At 55.5% G+C, this 19,714-nt stretch overlaps 1 protein-coding gene across 11 annotated transcripts in view; it reads left to right on the top strand.

The window, feature by feature from the left end:
• The window catches only part of DOCK7 (dedicator of cytokinesis 7), a 149,624-nt gene that overhangs the window by 20,741 nt on the left and 109,169 nt on the right, over positions 1-19,714 (top strand). For all 11 annotated transcript variants that reach the window (XM_029083307.2, XM_029083308.2, XM_029083310.2 and 8 more), the window contains exons 2-6: positions 6,596-6,701; positions 13,060-13,235; positions 15,291-15,359; positions 16,811-16,937; positions 17,038-17,250. In XM_029083307.2, coding sequence (XP_028939140.1) covers positions 6,596-6,701; positions 13,060-13,235; positions 15,291-15,359; positions 16,811-16,937; positions 17,038-17,250 — 691 coding nt within the window. The remainder of the gene's footprint in view (positions 1-6,595; positions 6,702-13,059; positions 13,236-15,290; positions 15,360-16,810; positions 16,938-17,037; positions 17,251-19,714) is intronic.

Consider the following 19,714-nt stretch of genomic DNA (forward strand, 5'->3'; position numbering starts at 1 on the left):
TTACTATGTGCAGAGCACTGTTCTAAGCGCTGGGGGGGGGGGGATACAGGGGAACCAGGTCGTCCCACGTGAGGCTCGCGGTCTTCATCCCCATTTTACAGATAACCGAGGCCCAGAGAAGTGAAGCGACTCGCCCACGGTCACCCAGCTGCCAAGTGGCGGAGCCGGGATTCGAACCCACCGCCTCTGACTCCCAAGCCCGGCCTCTTTCCACTGAGCCGCGCTGCTTCCCATCCAATCAGTCGATCCATCAGGGCTGTTTGAGCGCTTCCTGGGTGCAGGGCACTGGACTAAGCACTTGGGAGCGAACAGTACGATAGAGCCCATGGGGATGATCCCTGCCCTCAAGGAGTTTACAATCCGTTAGGCACTGGTTTCTTCCCTTAATATTTTTTTCCTCTCTCTCTCTTTTCCCAATCAATACCACCTGTTTGAATCGTCAGAGAAGCAGCGTGGCTCAGGGGAAAGATCACGGGCTTAGGAGTCAGGAGTCATGGGTTCTGATCCCCGCTCCGCCGCCCGTCAGCTGTGTGACTGGGGGCCAGTCACTTCACTTCTCGGTGCCTCAGTTCCCTCCTCTGTCAAAGGGGGACGAAGACTGTGAGCCCCACGTGGGACCACTTGATGACCCTGTATCTGCCCCGGCGCTTAGAACAGTACTCGGCACATAGTGAGCGCTTAACAAATGCCAACATCACCAATCGTTGCGCTGCGAACAGCTCCTCCTATTTGGATTTGATAAGAAGGGAAGTTTTGTACGGAATGACGGGGACCCTGATAAACCTTAAAAAAAAATCCTTCGAAACGCTCGATTTGATCTCTCTTTTCCTCTTTCTCTGTCTCCCCACCTCCGTCTCTTTCTGCCTCTCCCTCACTCTCTCTGTCTCCCTCTCTTTTTATTCTCACCCTTCACCATCCCTCACCCCCTTTTCTCTTTACAAGATGTGCAAAGAGGAGTGGGGTGATTCCCTTTCGCTTCCTCCCAGTGTTTCTGACTCCTCTCCTACCCTGTCGGTGTGAGCGCGCTTCTCCGGAAATGTAAAATACATTGAATGAACCTCCGGGCCCTCCTGGAGCCCAACTTCACGAGGTTGGTTTCGTAGAAAGATCGACAGAAGCGGCGGGGCTTAACGGAAAGAGCCCGGGCTTGGGAGTCAGAGGGCGTGGGTTCGACTCCCGGCTCTGCCGCTTGTCTGCCGTATGACCGTGGGCAAGTCACTTCACCTCTCTGTGCCTCAGTTCCCTCATCTGTAAAAATGGGGATTAAACAATGTGAGCCCCACGTGGGACAATCTGATTACCCTGTATCTACCCCAGCACTTAAAAGAGTGCTCGGCCCATACTAAGTGCTTAACAGATACCAAAGTTATTATTATTATTATTGTTACTTGACTTCTCTATGCCTCAGTTTCCTCGTCTGTAAAAATAGAGATTAAATCCTCCTCCCTATTGCATAGACTGTAAGTCCTATGTGGGAAAGGGACCGTGTCCAACCTGATTTTCTTGTGTCTACTCCAGTGCCCGGCTCAGAGTAAATGCTTAACAAATGCCACAGTTATTAATAACTCTACAGTGTAGTTCTCGACCATCCAAGAAAGAGGGAATTCCTAATCACGCACCCTTGAGGTAGAGAGGTGAGAAGATCAATGTCGTCTCATTCGGAGCGATCGATTTAAAAAAAAAAAAAGAGGCCATTTAATGAGCCCAGAGATTTCACCAATTTAGGCCAGACGACGGAGACACTCCGTGGAAGTGATTAGGAGAGGCGAGAGAGTTCTGAGTGAGGCAAGAATGGATTTCGGAGGAAATCTAGTGCAGGTCATCGGGTCGGCTGGCTTCTTGTGACCTGGACCCCTTTTTTTTCCGACCGAGTGGCGAGTTGGAGAAGAGGCTCGGCCAAACTACTCAAGCATCCCTCCTTAACGGGACGGGGAAAGCTAGTATGGTCGCCACGAGCGCACTGACTGAGCACCGTACACTGGTTGTGATGATATTTAACTCAAAATGCCATTCTCCTCACCCGGCTTCCCGCCAAACCCGTTCCGTGGGCCTCTCTGCACGTTCTACCTTGGTGGATTTAACTCTGGGAAGGCCTGGGAGTCAGAGGACCTGGGTTTTAATCCCGGTTCCGCCGCGCGCCTGGTGTGCGAGCCCCATTTCTGTGGCTCGGTTCCCTCATCCGCACAATGGGAGGACAGTGGCCGCTCTCCCTCCTGCTTAGACCGCGAGCCCCGATTGTCTTAGATCTACCCTAGCGCTCAGTCCAGTGCTCGGCACATAGTAAGCACTCAAATACCACTATCGTCATTATTATAATAATGTCGGTATTCGTTAAGCGCTTACTATGTGCCGAGCACTGTTCTGAGCGCCGGGGTAGGCGCAGGGGGATCAGGTCGTCCCCCGTGGGGCTCCCGGTCTTCATCCCCGTTTTCCAGATGAGGTCACCGAGGCACAGAGAAGTGAAGTGACTCGCCCACGGTCGCACAGCTGACGAGCCGGGATTCGAACCCGTGACCTCCGACGCCAAAGCCCGGGCTCCTTCCACCGAGCCACGCTTACGATCTCAAGCGGGTACGGGCGGTCCGTGGGCTGCTGGCGACCTCTGCGTGAAGAGCCGCGGGCGGGGCCCCGGGGCCTGTGGGTTTCGAAGAGGGGGAAAGAGACGGACGGGGACCTGCCTCGGGCAACAATAAGTATTCCAAAATCTATCCAACGGACGTTAATTTAGGAAGCCTAGGCGTGAAGGAGAGCTTCGGAAACTTTGGGTCAGCAATCAGGAGGAAACCCTGGGCCAAAAGCCAAGTCCCGTCACTTCTCCTGGCCGGGCGCCTCCGGGAGGAAGGGGAGGGTGCGTGAAGAACATCAGCCGTTTCCTCTCGGCTTCCCTGTCCGGTGGTGGTTCCCGGGCGGCGGGACCGGGCTTCACCCCCAAGCCTCGGGGGTCGCTCCCTCCTCATCTGGCCTTCTGAGGCCCCGTCGTTGAGTCACGGACCATTTTCTAATAATAATAATAATCATGTTGGTATCTGTTAAGCGCTTACTACGTGCCCAGCGCCGTTCTAAGCGCCGGGGGAGACGCGGGGTCATCGGGTCGTCCCACGTGGGGCTCACGGTCTTCATCCCCATTTTCCAGATGAGGTCAGTGAGGCCCAGAGAAGCGAAGCGACTCGCCCACGGTCCCCCAGCGGCCAAGTGGCGGAGCCGGGATTCGAACCCGTGCGCCCCCGACCCCCAAGGCAGCAGGAGCCACGCTGCTTCTCAGTGTGGGATAGATGGGGCTCACAGTCGAAGTAGGAGGAGAACAGGAGGACGGAGGCACGGAGAAGTTAGGTGACTTGCCCAAGGTCACCCAGCAAGCAGGTGGCAGAGCTGGGATTAGAACCCGGGGGCCCCGACTTCCAAGTACGTGCCCTTTCCACTGGGCCAGGCTGCTGCTTTTCTGGGCTTCGGAGTCAGGGGTCATGGGTTCGACTCCCGGCTCCGCCACCTGTCAGCTGGGTGACTGTGGGCGGGTCGCTTCGCTTCTCTGGGCCTCAGTTCCCTCATCTGTCAAATGGGGATTAACTGGGAGCCTCACGTGGGACACCCTGATGACCCCGTATCCCCCCCCGGCGCTTAGAACGGTGCCCGGCACATAGTAAGCGCTTATCAGATGCCAACATTATTATTATTATTATATAAACCAGAGACAGCGTGTGCGGGCGGAAGTGAAGGTCATCGGATTGGGGTGTAGCTTTCTTTAGCTGATAAATTAAAATATCCCGCCGTAGTCTTTTCCTGCTCTGCACATAGTAAGCACTTAAATACCAACATCATTATTATTATTATCTATCCTGGGATGCAGTAAAACCCTTACTGACTGCTATTATGTAGTAATTCTTAACGCGTAAGACTAATGGGGGAATTTCTGTTTTAAAAAGTCACGGCGGATTCGCCAAACCCTCTATCCCCAACCCATTGATGCCTGTTTTAATTAGTCTTTTCCGGAGCACTTGATTCTTCACATCCCCACGTTTTTCAGCCACACAGCTCGCGCGTCTAGCGGACCTGGGGGTATGTTAAAAAATTTAGCAGTGCTTACTTCTCCTGGAATGTGAACGTTGTGTTTTTGCGGAATCCCACGTCAAGGGAAACTCGTTTTTATAGCGTTCGCCGTGCTGGACGCCGCGTGGAATTTCTTCCACCGCCGTGTTGCGCCGAATCCAGACGGGCCCCCCCCCCCCCCCGCCGTCTTGCCCGAGAGCGCTCTGGCTAAAACATGTCGCGAAAACACGGTACAGCAGACCTTTAGTGGCCTTTAATAATCAGCACACGGTAATGCCTGGAAATGGGTTACGACGTAGAAGATTGTATTTTCCACTAGATCTACAGTCTGGGAGAAGCCCGAACCCAGCGCGGCGTAGTGGACGGAGGCTGGGCCTGGGAGGCAGAAGGACCTGGGTTCTAATCCCCACTCTTCCACTTGCCTTTTTTGCGACCTTGGGCAAGTCAGCCCGTTCGCTGGGCCTCAGTTCCCTCATCTGTGAAATGGGAATTAAAACGGAGCGATCTGTGGGACGGGGGCTGTGTCCAAGCTGATCGACTCGTCCCTTCTCCGGAGCTGAGAACGGTGGCTGGCATTCATTCATTCAATCGTATTTATCGGGCGCTAACTGTGGGCAAAACACTCTACTAAGCGTTTGGGAGAGTAGGGCCCGAAACAGATTCTCTGCCCACAACGAGCTCACAGTCTAAAACACCTAGTAAGCGCTTAAATCCCCCAATTATTATTATTATTAGGACCCGTTAGGCTACTGAAAAGCCCAGCCATAGGCTGTATATCACTTGGTGCCCCAGTGATTTTTAGGTTCCAAAAATTAGCCTTAGCACCAATAAGCTAACGATGGCTATATATAATCAATCAATCGTATTGATTGAGCGCTTGCCGTGTGCAGAGCACCGTACACCGTGGGAGAAGAATGAGAATAATAATGTTGGTATTTGTTAAGCGCCTACTGTGTGCCGAGCACTGTTCTGAGCGCTGGGGGAGATCCGGGTGAGGCTCACAGTCTTCATCCCCATTTTCCAGATGAGGGAACTGAGGCACCGAGAAGTGAAGTGACTTGCCCAAAGTCACACAGCTGACGGGTGGCGGGGCCGGGATTCGAACCCATGATCTGTGACTCCTAAACCTGTGCCCTTTCCACTGAGCCACGCTGCTTCTTGAGAATATAGCAGCGCATGTGAATGTATGCGGCACATGTGGATATATCTTATATATTATGAGAAGCAGCGTGGCTCAGTGGAAAGAGCCCGGGCTTTGGAGTCAGCGGTCATGGGTTCGAACCCCGGCTCCGCCACTTGTCAGCTGTGTGACTGTGGGCGAGTCACTTCTCTGTGCCTCAGTTACCTCATCTGTAAAATGGGGATGAAGACCGCGAGCCCCACGTGGGACGACCTGATTCCCTTGTGTCTACCCCAGCGCTCAGAACGGTGCTCGGCACATGGTAAGCGCTTAACAGATACCAACATTATTATTATTATCATTATATCTGTAATTTATCTTTTTTTTTATATTAATGTCCGTCTCCCCCTCTAGGCTCTGAGCTCACTGGGGGCGGGGAATGTGCCCGATGTTCTATGACACTCTCCCAAGCGCGTAGTACAGTGATTGGCGTAAGCGCTCAATAAATACGATGATTAATAATAATAACAGGCTCATTCCTTGCCCACGACGAGCTTTCTGTCTCGAGGGTGTGTAAACTCGCTGACCTTTGGCGGAGAAGAGCCCCGAAAGAGAACCGAGTTGCTTTGGGCGTTGGGTTTTATGTCCAAAGGATCGGACCGCGGCTAGGCAGAGACGAGTGTTTGTATTTATCCGTTCTCTTCGAGCGACCCGATCCGTTTGCTCCCCGTTTGCTGAGAAAGGGGAAGTTGGTTGTTCCAAACTGAACAAAGGGTGGGTTTTGGCAACGCGGCGGTATGAAAACACCAAAACTCTGAACTGTGTTTCCGACTCGGCCGGGGCTGGTCCCCAAGTGGAGCCCAGCTGCCCTCGTTCGAAAATAATAATAATGATAATAATGTTGGTATTTGTTAAGCGCTTACTATGTGCAGAGCACCGTTCTGAGCGCCGGGGGAGATCCGGGGGAATCGGGTTGCCCCACGGGAGGCTCACCGTCTTCATCCCCATTTGACAGATGAGGGAACTGAGGCCCAGAGAAGCGAAGTGACCTGCCCACGGTCACGCAGCTGACAAGAGGGAGAGCCGGGATTTGAACCCATGACCTCTGGCTCCCAAGCCCACGCTCTTTCCGCTGAGCCATGCTGCTTCTCTAAAACGCGAGAGGCAGCAGAGCTAGTTTTCCCTGTCGGGCTAATATAGGAAGCACGACCCTAAAGGCCTCGTAAAATAAGCTTTGGAATTGCAAGGGGTTCGTCCAGTAGTGTTAATCGTCATCGCAAGCGATAAAAGTTATTTCCTGAAATGTCTTGCTCGAAGGAAGGCAGCCTATTCCGTGGGACCTAGGCCTTCTAGGGAGAGAGCCAAATGTGGTCATTCTTTTTTCCAATCTGTACTTTTCCTCGGAATGGTGAACTCGTTCTTTCCTTCCAGGACGGTGGCGGCCGAGGTGAGGAAGCAGATTTCGGGACAGTACGGCGGCTCGCCGCAGTTGCTGAAAAACCTCAACATCGCGGGGAACGTGGCGCATCACGCCGCCGTAAGTAGCTTCCCTTCCCTCGTTTGCTTTGGCGGGCGGCTCCGGCCGGGCATTTTCGGAGCCGCGCGGGGCCGACGGTCCCTTGGGAAACGGCACCGCTCGAAGATAATGATGGTGGTGTTTGTTAAGCGCTTACTATGTGCCGAGCACCGTTCTGAGCGCTGGGGTAGACACAGGGCAATGAGGTTGTCCCACGTGGGGCTCACAGTCTTCATCCCCATTTTACAGATGAGGGAACTGAGGCACCGAGAAGTGAAGTGACTTGCCCAAAGTCACACAGCTGACAAGTGGCCGAGTGTAAAGTATCACTGTGAAGGACGGGCTCGGGATTTAGCTCGCAGTGATTGGGAGGAGAGAATAAGCGTGGCCGGCAGTTGCCGGAGGATTATGACGCTTCAGCTGTCCGACTGACTGCAAGAAGTTCACCCCTAAACTTTCCCTCGGGACAGATGCGCCTTTATATTTTAAAACGTCTACGCATGGAGAATTCTTTCAAGCACTGGACGAAGAAATCAAACCAGGCAGGTTGAGTCGCCGACGGTGAACCTCGCTCTGAGCGTCAAAAAAAAAAATGGCGCCGCTCGAATAAGTCAGTCGGGTATATTTCTTGATGCCTGAGACGTGGGGAGCTCCAGACTAAGCACTTGGAAGAGCACCGTGGTTAGTAGACTCCTCTCAGGCTCCTGCCCTCAAGGAGCTGACGGTCTAGACGGCTCCTTCGGGCGTGGGTTGCTTGTCTTCTGCCGTCGAGTCGTCTCCGACCCCTAGCGACCCCACGGGCGCATCCCTCCCAGAACGCCCCGCCTCCGTCCGCGGTCGTTCCGGCGGTGGATCCGGAGAGTCTTCTTGGGAAAAGTACGGCAGTGGTTTGCCGTCGCCTCCGAGTCTCCGCCCTCGACCCGCTCCCCCGCCGCCGCTGCCCGGCACGGGGGGGTTTTGACTTGCAGCCCTCGCTAGCCACCGGCCGAGCTGGGAACGGAACGGGAAGGCTTCTGCTTGACTTTCCCTCCCGTGGCCGAGACTGCTGGAGCGCTGGAAACCCTCCGGGTGCCATCCCGAGAGGAGGCGTGAGATGCTACGGGGACAGATGTGCCAGGAAATTCATTCATTCGATAGTATTTATTGAGCGCTTACTATGTGCGGAGCACCGTACTAAGCACTTGGAATGCACAATTCGGCAGCAGATAGAGACGATCCCTGCCCATCGATGGGCTTACGGTCTAATCGGGGGAGGCAGATGGACAAAAACAAGACAACTTAATCGCGATAGATAGAATCAAGGGGACGGACACCTCATTAACAAAATAAATGGGATCATAAATAATATATACAAATGAGCACAGTGCTGAGGGGAGGGGAAGGGAGAGGGGGAGGAGCAGAGGGAAAGGGGGGAAAGGGGGCTTTGCTGAGGGGAGGTGAAGGGGGGGCAGAGAGGGAGCAGAGGGAAAAGGGGAAGCTCAGTCTGGGAAGGCCTCTCGGAGGAGGTGAGCTCTCAGTAGGGCTTTGAAGAGGGAAGAGAGTCCGGCGGAGGAGGGAAGGGGAGGGCATTCCCGGACGGCGGGGGGACGCGGGCCGGGGGTCGACGGCGGGACGGGCGAGAACGGGGGACGGCGAGGAGGCGGGCGGCGGAGGAGCGGAGCGTGCGGGGCGGGCGGAGGAAAGAGAGAAAGGAGGAGAGGTAGGAGGGGGCGAGGGGATGGACGGCCTCGAGGCCCAGAGTGAGAAGTTTCTGTTGCGTGCGGAGGTCGACGGGCAACCACCGGAGGATTTCAAGGAGGGGGGTGACAGGCCCACAGCGTTTCTGCGGGAAGACGAGCCGGGCGGCGGAACGAAGAATAGACCGGAGCGGGGAGAGACGGGAGGAAGGGAGATCGGAGAGGAGGCCGACACGGTGATCCAGCCGGGATGTTATGAGAGCCCGTACCGGTAAGATCGCCGTGCGGGTGGAGAGGAGAGGGCGGATCTCGGCGATATCGTAAAGGTGAGACCGGCAGGCCTCGGTGACGGATCGGACGAGAGAGACGAGTCGAGGATGACACCGAGGTTGCGGGCCTGAGAGACGGGAAGGATGGTCGTACCAGCCACGGTGACAGGGAACTTGGATCTGTTAAGGGCTTGATCGAGGGCATTCCCAGAACCTTCCGGGATCTGTTCGCATTAGTATGGCCTGAAGCTGCTTCTCCCGAGCCTTTCTGGGGCAGGCAGCTTGGGCCCGATTCTCCCCCTGGCAAAAGCTTGGAGGGAGTCCACGCTCTCTGGCGATGTGCTCGACCCAATCCTTGCCTGCTAACCCACGTCCCTCCCTCCCCGTCGCCCTCCCTGATTTCCTTCTGCCTTGATGGCTCGGGCGGGTTTTCCAGTTAACGATAGACGCACGAGGCTGGTGAACGCCCTCTGGTACGAGGGGCCTCTCAACCCGTTGCATTTATTGACAGAGCGCCTTTCTAAGCGCTTGGCAGAGTGGCAGTAGGAGGAAAAGTATTTACCATTAGCGAACTGGCCGAGGAGAGGAGAAATCGTAGAGGTGATCCTCAAGGAATTCACATTCTAGCCGGGAGGCACGCTAAATATATATTGCTGGCAGGTGGGAAGGTATAAGGGCTACGGGGGTAGGGGGCGAGAACTCGGTGGCTTAGTTGAGCTGGCAGTGCTGAAGTCGCAGTAGGGGGGGAAATGGGGGGGAGAGGCGAGACGTTAATCAGGGAAGGCTTCCTGGAGATGTGTGATCTCAAAAACGTCACGACCCAATGGAAAGAGCGCAGGCGTGGGAGTCAGAGGACCTGGGTTCTGATACCGGCTCTCCCTCTTGCCCGCTCTGTGACCGTGGGCCAAGTCTCTTACCTTCTCTGTGCTTCGGTTTCCTCCTCTCTAAAATGACTGAATATCTGTTCTCCCGCCTGTCTAGACTGCGAGCCCCAGGATTTGGGGTGACCTGATTTTACCCAATGCTTCGTGCAGTTTTTTAGTACGTACTAAGTGCTTAAGAAATGCCGTTCTCCTCCTCCTCCTCTTCCTCCGTCTCCTCCGCCTCCTTCCCTCGAAGATGGGGGGAGCCGTGACGTAGCGGTGCGAGGCGGGAGGGAGCCGCGGGTGGTAGGAAAGTCATGAACGAGGGATGAGAGGCAGGACGGTTTAGAGGGAGTTTAGGACAGGGTGGAAGAGTGAGCAGGTCAGATCGACAGGAACGAAGAGTGTGAGGTTGAGGTACGGGGAGGATGGCGGGGTTGTCAAAAGCGATGGGAAAGTTAGGAGAGGAGAAGTTTGAAGGCAGGGATGGGGAGTTCAATTTTGGACTCGCTGAGCTTGAGATGCCCGCGGGGCATCCCTGTTGAAACGTCTCGGAGGCGGGAGGGGATGCGGGGTTGCGGAGAAGGAGAGAGGTCGGGGCTAGTGAGAGAGAGATTGGCGAATCATCCGTGAAGGGGTGGAGGTGGAAGGAGCGGATGAGCGTCCCAAGGGAACGAGTGGAGATGGAGAACGGAACCGGGACCCGGAACCGAGCCTTAAGGGACAGCTATAGTTAGAAAGCGGGAGGCGGAGGAGGAGCTGGCAGTGACCCAGAGGAGTGCCCGGAGAAGGAGGAGGAGAGCCAGTTTGGTCAACAAAGCAGTTGGCGAGGGATCCGAGGAAGGAATCAGGAGTCCGGAATAGAGGATTCCGGCAGGGAGCGTCGGAGTCGTCAATAAGGGAGAGCAGATAGCGTGGCTGAGCAGAGGAGAGGACGGATTTGAGATGGACAGGGTCGGCCCGGTGCCCGGATCTTTGCCCCAAGCGCTCCGGGGCCCACACGTGCGTGGAGGAGGTCTGCGGGATTATAAACACTTTTGGAGGATGCCCATCTCGGGGGAACCGATTGCCAGACTGCAGAGTGTAGAAGAGACTGTGACCGTCCCAGCGCCGGGAGTCAAAGAACATCAGAGGTCAAGCGGCGAGCAGGCTTCCGAGGAGGGAAGGGGGGCTCGGGTGGGCCCCGGCTCTAGACGCGGCTGGACCTGCACAAGTATTTGGTTGGATGTTGTTGGGAGGACGGGATCTACAGGGGTGGAGTTCAGTCGGGGAAGGGTTCTCGGAAGAGGTGTGAATTAACCCGTGATAGGTCGCTGGAGTGACCTTTTGCTGGTCCGTTAAAAAACAAAACTTCATAGATTTAAAGAGATCCGTCAATCAGGGGTAGTTCCTGAGCCCTCATGGGGTACTCGGCACTGTGTTAAATGCTTTAGAGTAGGTAGACGCAATCCCTGCCCGAAAGGGCTAATCTTTAACTTTTCAGATCTGACGATTCCCAAAAGATGGATGCATTATTGTAAATAATGGTAAATGAAAAATCCCTGGCATTCTGATTTTTTTTTTTTTTCCAAGTCCGATATTGTTCCTCAGGGCACATCGTTTTTCGGTTGCATTTTGGCCCTTAGTTCTAAGGAACTGAAAAAGCCTATGGTGGTTATGAAACTTTTATTGCTGAAGCTCGTCTTTTTTTGGTTTTTTTCGGTTCCCGTTTACTTCCCTCTGCGAACCAAGTCACACTCCTGGGAAAGATGATGTACCCTAAGCCCGGTGAAACTTCCCAGCGTAGTTTAGCCTGAAAGCTTCATTGCCAACGCTAGCATTTGTTTTCGGGCCACGTCGTACGGCGGGTAAGCGCCATTGCTAGCTTTAAAAACAATTATAGAATCCTGAGGTCTTACGGCGTCTGTAATTTTGGAGATTAAATATCTTTGCGGCTGTCCTTGATCGCTGAGGCTAGCGATGTGATCGAGAGCGAAGCCAGATTCCGATTTATTGTGGATTTCCCGTCTCTTAGGGAAAGGCATTACCCTATTTATCATTACCCTATTCATTTTGTTAATGAGATGTACATCACCTCGATTCTATTTATTTGCAATCGTTTTCATGAGCCGTTCTTCCCCTCGACTCTATCTGTCGCCATCGTTCTCGTCCGTCCGTCTCCCCCGATCGGACCGTGAGCCCGTCAGAGGGCGGGGACCGTCTCTATCTGTTGCCGATCTGTCCGTTCCAAGCGCTTGGTCCAGTGCCCTGCACACAGTAAGCGCTCAGTAAATACTATCGAATGAATGAAAAGCAATAACGTAAAGGGATAACGTATGGTTTCGTGTTCCGCAGAAGGTAAGCGACCCGGAGGATTTACTTGGCTTCGGAGCAGAGGTCTCAAGGATGAAGATGAGGGGGGCGGTCGGTCTCGGTTTTCGTTTTCAAAAGCAAACCTTTTCACTTCTGCAGTCTTGATGAGGCCGTTGGGAGGAGGTGAGCAGGAGAAACCAGGTTACCGAAACTGGGCCGTAAACGCGTTGCAGGCAGAGACTGTGTGGACCGACTCCATTCGTTCCTCCGGCCGTGTTTATCGAACGCTCACTGTGTTCGAAGCACTGTACTAAGCTTTCGAGAGAGTACACTAGAACAGTAAACAGACCCATTCCCTGCCCCCTGCCCCAGCTTACGTATCGCACTCTCCCAAGCGCTTAGTATGATGCTCTGCACATAATAAACGCTCAATAAACGTTCCGGGCATGTCACTCCCCTTCTTAAAAACCTCCGGTGGTTGCCCGTCGACCTCCGCTCCAAACAAAAACTCCTCACTCTAGGCTTCGAGGCCGTCCGTCCCCTCGCCCCTTCCTACCTCTCCTCCCCTCTCTCCTTCCGCCGCCCGCCCCGCACGCTCCGCTCCCCCGCCGCCCGCCTCCCCGCCGTCCCCCGGTCCCGCCCGTCCCGCCGTCGACCCCCGGGCCGCGTCCTCCCGCCGTCCCGGAACGCCCTCCCTCCTCGCCTCCGACGATCTGATCCTCTTCCCCTCTTCGAATCCCTACTTAAAGCTCACCTCCTCCGAGAGGCCTTCCCAGACTGAGCTCCCCCCTTTTTCCCTCTGCCCCCTCTACCCTCCCCCCTTCACCTCTCCGCGGCCAAACCCTCTTCTCCCCCGTCTCCCTCTCCTCCTCCCCCTCTCCCGTCCCACCCCCTCGGCACCGTACCCGTCCGCTCGACTGCACGTATCTTCGTCACCCTATTTAGTTCGTTTAATGAGATGTACGTCACCCCGATTCTATTTTTCTGCCATTGTTTCTATGAGCCGTTCTTCCCCTCGACTCTGTCTATCGCCATCGTTCTCGTCCGCCCGTCTCCCCCGATCGGACCGTGAGCCCGTCAGTGGGCGGGGACCGTCTCTATCTGTTGCCGATCTGTCCGTTCCAAGCGCTCGGTACAGTGCTCTGCACAGAGTAAGCGCTCAAAAAATACTCTTGAATGAATAAATGCTATTGATTGATTACATCCCGTATTAGAGAGTTCAAGTCGCATTTCTCTTTTCCCCCAGACAAATTCTCCTGTTGCTGATTTTGTTTTATAGGTTCCCCTGACTGAAGCCGTGGATCCCGTGGATTTGGAAGATTATCTGATTACGCACCCTCTGGCTATGGAGTCTGGGCCTTTAAGGGACCTGCTTGAATTTCCTCCAGATGACGTGGAAGTTGTTTACAGTCCAAGGGACTGCAGGACGCTTGTCTCTGCCGTCCCCGAAGAGAGGTAGAGTGTAGCCGGCCCTTATCTATTTATCTAGTTATTTATTTGTATTAACGCCCGCCTCTCCCTCTAGCCGGTGCCCTCGTTGCGGGCTGGATGGTGCCTGTTGTTATTTTGTACTCTCCCAAGCGCTCAGTCGAGGGATTTGCACACGATAAGCGCTCAATAAATAATAATACTCTCGGCATTTGTTCGGCGCTTACTACGTGCAGAGCACCGTTCTAAGCACTGGGGGAGATACAGGGTCATCAGGTTGTCCCGCGTGAGGCTCACGGTCTTAATCCCCGTTTTATACAGATGAGGGAACCGAGGCACTGAGAAGTGCCCACGGTCCCACAGCTGACAGGCGGCAGAGCCGGGAATCGAACCCATGACCTCTGACTCCCAAGCCCGGGCTCTTTCCCCTGAGCCACGCCGCTTCTCGAGCGAATGAACGAATGATCGGACTTGTGTCAACTGCTTCCGTAGTCGGACTTGCCCTCCGGAGGTGCAGATCTGTCAGATTTACCCCGGGACTTATCTACATTAGCAATAACAATAATGATAACTGTGTCCCTTAAGCTCCGGGCACTGTTCTAAGCACTGGGCTGGATACAAGGTAATGAGGTTGGACCCAGTCCCTGTCCCACAGGGGACTCACCGTCTTACTCCCCATTTTCCAGATGAGGGAACTGAGGCCCAGAGGAGTGACGCGACTTGCCCGAGGTCACACAGCAGCCAGGTGGCGGAGACGGGACTCCGACCCCCGGGCGCGGGAGACTACAGTGCAGCAAAAGACGCATTCCCTGCCCGCACCGAGCTCGCGGTCTAGAGGGAGAGACGGACGTTACGTTAATATGCATAAGTCAATAGGTATCTGTATGTACAGATACGTGCAGACAAGTGGCGGAGCCGGGATTAGAACCCAGGTCCTTCGGACGCCCGGGCCCGGGCTCTAACCGTGAGGCCGCACCGCTTCTGGGCGTTCCCGCCGGGCCCCCCGCATCTCCGCAGGTGGGGGGCTAGGGGCGGGTTGGCTGCTGCGAGCTTGTCGGCCCCCCCCCCCCCCCGTAATGTCTTCCTGGACTGTAATATAATAAGAACGGTGGCATTTGTTAAGCGCTTCCTACGTGCAGAGCACTGTTCCGAGCGCCGGGGGAGATACGGGGGAATGAGGTTGTCCCACGTGGGGCTCACGGTCTTCGTCCCCGTTTGACAGTCGAGGGAACGGAGGCCCAGAGAAGTGAAGGGACTCGCCCAGAGGCCCGCAGCTGACAGGCTGGGATTTGAAGCGGCGGAAAGAGCCCGGGCTTGGGAGTCGGAGGCCATGAGTTCGAATCCCAGCTCCGCCACTTGTCAGCTGGGTGACCGCGGGCAAGCCACTTCACTTCACGGTGCCTCAGTGACCGCATCTGTCAAATGGGGATTAACCGTGAGCTTCACGTGGGACGACCTGATGACGCCGTACCTCCTCCAGCACTTAGAACAGTGCTCCGCACGTAGTAAGCGCCTAACAAATACCGACGTTATTATTATTTGGAACCCATGACCCCCGAGTCCCCAGCCCGGGCTCCTTCCACTGCGCCACGCTGCTTCTCTGCACTGTAAATTTGTTGTGGGCGGGGAATGTGTCTGTTTTACTCTCCCGAGGGCTTAGTACAGTGCTCCGCCCACAGTAAGTGCTCGCTAATACAATAATAATAATAACGTTGGTATCCGTTAAGCGCTTACTATGTGCAGAGCACTGTTCTGAGCGCTGGGGGAGATACAGGGTGATCAGGTCGTCCCACGGGAGGCTCATAGTTAATCCCCATTTTCCAGATGAGGTCACTGAGGCCCAGAGAAGTGCAGTGACTCGCCCACGGTCCCCCGGCTGACAAGTGGCGGAGCCGGGATTCGAGCCCATGACCCCTGGACTCCCAGGCCTGGGCCCTTTCCACTGAGCCACGCTGCTTCTCAACGGACCGACTGACCGAATGAATGGATTACCCGCCGAGGAAACGACTTTTCCCGGGGATGAGACATCTCGCCCGTCTTGTGGCTGAAAGAAAGGCAAATAACGTCTCTTTCTTTAAATAGTGAAATGGATCCGCACGTTCGAGACTGCGTGAGAAGCTACACAGAGGACTGGGCGATCGTGAACAGAAAGTGAGTGGTCCGCTACCTCCGACAGTCGGTTGCGTTTTCCTCTCCGGGGTTCGGCCAGATGAATAATGGTCACGGGATCCGGAAGCCTCGTGTTAATCGAAAGTAAGAGAGGGTGGAAAAAGAGGAAGGAAGCCGTTTTGGGGACTATAAATAAACTCCGCTGCTTCGGAGGGCGCCTTTCTCCCCGGTTGGTTCTCGTTGAAGACTGTGGGAGCGTTGCGTCGGGCTCCGTGCTAAGCCCTGGGGTACACGGAAGTCAGAGAAGCAGCGTGGCTCAGTGGAAAGAGCACGGGCGTGGGAGTCCGCGGTCACGGGTTCGAAAGCCGGCTCTGCCACTTAGCTGGGTGACCGTGGGCAGGTCACTTCTCTGGGCCTCAGTTACCTCATGCGGGAAAATGGGGATTGAGACCGTGAGCCTCACGGGGGACGACCCGATGACCCCGTATCTCCCCCAGCGCTTAGAACAGTGCTGGGCACATAGTAAGCGCTTAACAAATACCGACATGGGTATTATTATTATTCACTCGGGCATATTTTAGTGAGTGCAGAGAAGCGGCCCAGCCAAGTGGCTAGAGCCCGGGCCTGGGAGTCAGCAGGTCGTGGGAAGCAGCGTGGCTCAGTGGAAAGAGCCCGGGCCTGGGAGTCGGAGGGCATGGGTTCGAATCCCGGCTCAGTTCCCTCATCTGGAAAATGGGGATGAAGACTGTGAGCCTCCCGTGGGACAACCGGATGACCCTGTATCTCCCCCAGCGCTTAGACCGCTGCTCTGCACGTAGGAAGCGCTTAACAGATACCAACATTATTATTATTACTCCCAAGCCCGGGCTCTTTCCGCTAAACCACGCTGCTTCTCAGACCTGGAGGTCGCAAGCAACGAAGGAAGCACGGGCCCCATTGGAGTGTAAATCGGTCAAGAGGAATTTCTCGGCATCTCCGATTGAGTGGATTGAGCGCGAGCTCCTTTGGGGGAAAGGGATCCTTTGACTCTTACGGCAGCGTTTAAGCCCCGTCCCTAGATACGCAGAATGAAAGAAGCTCGTAGCAGGGAACGCCGTCAAGCTCCGGTTGCCGGCCACGCGCTCGGAGCGGAGCTGACGTTCCACGGCGCCCCAGTGTTGTGACTTAGGACGGTGAGAAATATTCCAGAGAAAATTAAATTCATTCAGTAGTATTTATTGAGCGCTTACTCTGTGCAGAGCACTGTACTAAGCGCTCGGAATGGGCAAATAGGTAGCAGAGACAGTCCCTGCCCTCTGACGGGCTCACGGTCTAGGCGGGGGAGACGGGCGGACGAGAACGATAGCGATAAATAGAATCGAGGGGATGACCGTCTCATTAAAACAACAGCAAATAAATAAATGCCGGGGAATCGTGCGGGGAAGCTGCGCTGTGCATTTCCCAGTCCTAGCGGGACGAAACCTAAATGCCTCGCGATGCGATTTTTGGACCAGGTACCACAAACTGGGGACGGGATTCAATCCCAATACGTTGGACAAACAGAAAGAAAGGCAGAGAGGATTGCCCAAGCAGATCTTCGAGTCGGATGAAATTCCAGATGGCGGCTACCAGGACGAGCAGGTAACGTGCTCGGTGGCGTCGGGAAGTGGGAGTCGCTCCCGGTTTCGTCCGAGCCGTCTGCCGAGGATTGTCTGGTTTCTAATTGACGGGCTCCGTGCAGGACGACCTTAAAAGACGTTCGGTGTCGATGGACGACACGCCGCGGGGTAGCTGGGCCTGCAGTATTTTCGACCTGAAGAACTCTCTTCCCGATGCCCTGCTTCCCAACCTGCTCGATCGCACCCCGAACGAGGAGATCGACCGCCAGAACGATGAGCAGCGGAAATCCAGTCGCCACAGGGAACTCTTCGCGTTGCATCCGGCGCCCGACGAGGTATCTCGAAGGGGGCGCGTCGCCGCCGCCGAGAGCTGGGTCGGGACCGCGGAGCCTGGCGGGGGGAAGACGGGCCCGGAGGTCAGGAGAACGGGGCGCTGAGACCCAGCTCGGCCACTCGGCCTGGTGTAGAAACTGGGGCGAGTCTCCTCCTCCGAAATATGGGGACGTGCAATTACCCGTTCGCCCTCCTTTTTAATAACAATAATGATAATGTCGGTATCTGTTAAGCGCCCACTGTGTGCCGAGCACCGTTCTAAGCGCCGGGGGAGACACGGGGTCATCGGGTCGTCGCACGTGAGGCTCGCGGTCTTCCATCCCCATTTTACAGATGAGGAAACTGAGGCCCAGAGAGGTGAAGTGACTCGCCCACAGTCACCCAGCTGCCGAGTGGCAGAGCGGGGATTCGAACCCACGACCTCTGACTCCCGAGCCCGGGCTCTTTCCCCGGGGCCAAGGGCTTGTATCTACCCCGGTGCTCAGTGGCGGGCCCGGCACGCAGTGAGCGCTTAGGGCGTAGCATTTTTTAAAAAAATGGGGTTGATTGAGCCACTCTTGGGTGGGAGACGCTGTACTGGACTCCTGGGGAAGTGCGACAGAAGCGGGAGAGGAACTGCCCACGAAGAGCGAGCGCTCTCACATTTCCGGCGTCTCGGCTCCGCCTTTTGGCCGGGATGCGGTCAGGGAATTGGGGCCGGTTCGTCCGACGCCGCTCGTTCATTCGGGCGTATTTATTGAGCGCAGAGAGGCGGCCCGGCCAAGTGGCTGCAGGTCATGGGTTCGAATGCCGCTCTGCCACTTGGCAGCCGTGTGACTGTGGGCAAGTCGCTTCACTTCTCCGGGCCTCAGTTCCCTCATCTGGAAAATGGGGATGAAGACGGTGAGCCCCACGGGGGACAAGCCGATGACCCCGTATCTACGCCAGCGCTCAGAACGCTGCTCTGCACGTAGTCGGCGCTGAACAGATACCGACATTATTATTATTATTCATTCAGGCGTATTTATGGAGCGCAAAGAAGCGGCCCGGCGAAGGGGCTGTCGCCCGGGCCTGGGAGTCAGAAGGTCGTGGGAAGCAGCGTGGCTCGGTGGAAAGAGCCCGGGCTTGGGAGTCGGAGGTCATGGGTTCGAGTGCCGGCTCTGCCACTCGGCAGCCGTGTGACTTTGGGCGCGTCCCTTCCCTTCTCTGGGCCTCCGTTACCTCATGTATAAAATGGGGATGAAGACCGTGAGCCTCCCGTGGGACGACCCGATTCCCCCGTATCTCCCCCAGCGCTCCGAACGGTGCTCTGCACCTAGTAAGCGCTTAACAGATACCAACGTTATTATTATTGTCCCGGCTCCACCACCTGTCTGTTGTGTGACCTTGGGCAAGTCGCTCTACTTCCCTGGCCCTCGGTTCCCTCATCTGGAAAATGGGGATGAACACTGTGAGCCCCAGGTGGGACACCCCGACTACCTTGTGTCTACCCCAGCGCTTAGAACGGTGCCTGGCACAGGGTGAGCGCTTAACAGATACCGGAATTTGATTTTTATTTGATGTACCGGGTGCAGAGCACTGTACTAAGCGTCTGCTTCACCGACCTATTGGTTAGAGCGCACCGAGGTTTCTGAAGAAATGGGCCTGGGGCAGCAGTGCACCACCAGAACAGGCCAGCGCTGACCCCGGGCGAAGAATCCTTTCGCCGGCACGTTAGTCACCCCACCTCTTCCCTAACACGAGGGTTGAGCTCGGGCAAAAACCTGGCATTAATAATAATAATAATAATAATAATAATGATAACGTTGGTATTTGTTAAGCGCTTACTATGTGCAGAGCACCGTTCTAAGCGCTGGGGGAGATACAAGGCGATCAGGTGGTCCCACGTGGGGCTCCCAGTCTTCATCCCCATTTTCCAGATGAGGGAACCGAGGCCCGGAGAAGTGAAGTGACTCGCCCACAGTCACACGCAGCTGACGAGGGGCAGAGCCGGCATTCGCACCCATGACCTCTGACTCCCAAGCCCGGGCTGTTTCCACTGAGCCGCGCTGCTTCTCTAATGAGACCTCCCACTTGGATTCGGACCCGTCCCGTAGACCGGAAGATCACCGCGGGCAGGGAATGTGTCCGCTTCTGCCGTACTCTCCCGAGCACTCGGTACGGCGCCCTGCGCACGGTGAGCGCTCGAGAACTGTGACGGACAGAGCGTGCGGCCGCCCAGGCAGTTTCTTCTGATTGCGCATCCGGCCTTCCCATCTGGTCAAAGGGATAATTCCCCGATTCCCTAACGGGATTCAAGTCAAGCACCCAACGCGTGCGACCAGTTGTGTTTTTAAGTATCGAGCGTCCTTTCAGCTGAATTTAGAAATGTGGCAACTGTGCCGCGTGGCTAAGCAGTGAGGAAGAAGTGGGCGAGAGGCTCCGATTAAGAACCCGGGATTATTTTTTTTTTTAAATAATATAATAATTACGGTATTTGTTAAGCGC

The sequence above is a fragment of the Ornithorhynchus anatinus genome, chromosome 18, assembly GCF_004115215.2.
Source record: "Ornithorhynchus anatinus isolate Pmale09 chromosome 18, mOrnAna1.pri.v4, whole genome shotgun sequence".
NCBI classification, from domain to species: Eukaryota; Metazoa; Chordata; class Mammalia; order Monotremata; family Ornithorhynchidae; genus Ornithorhynchus; species Ornithorhynchus anatinus.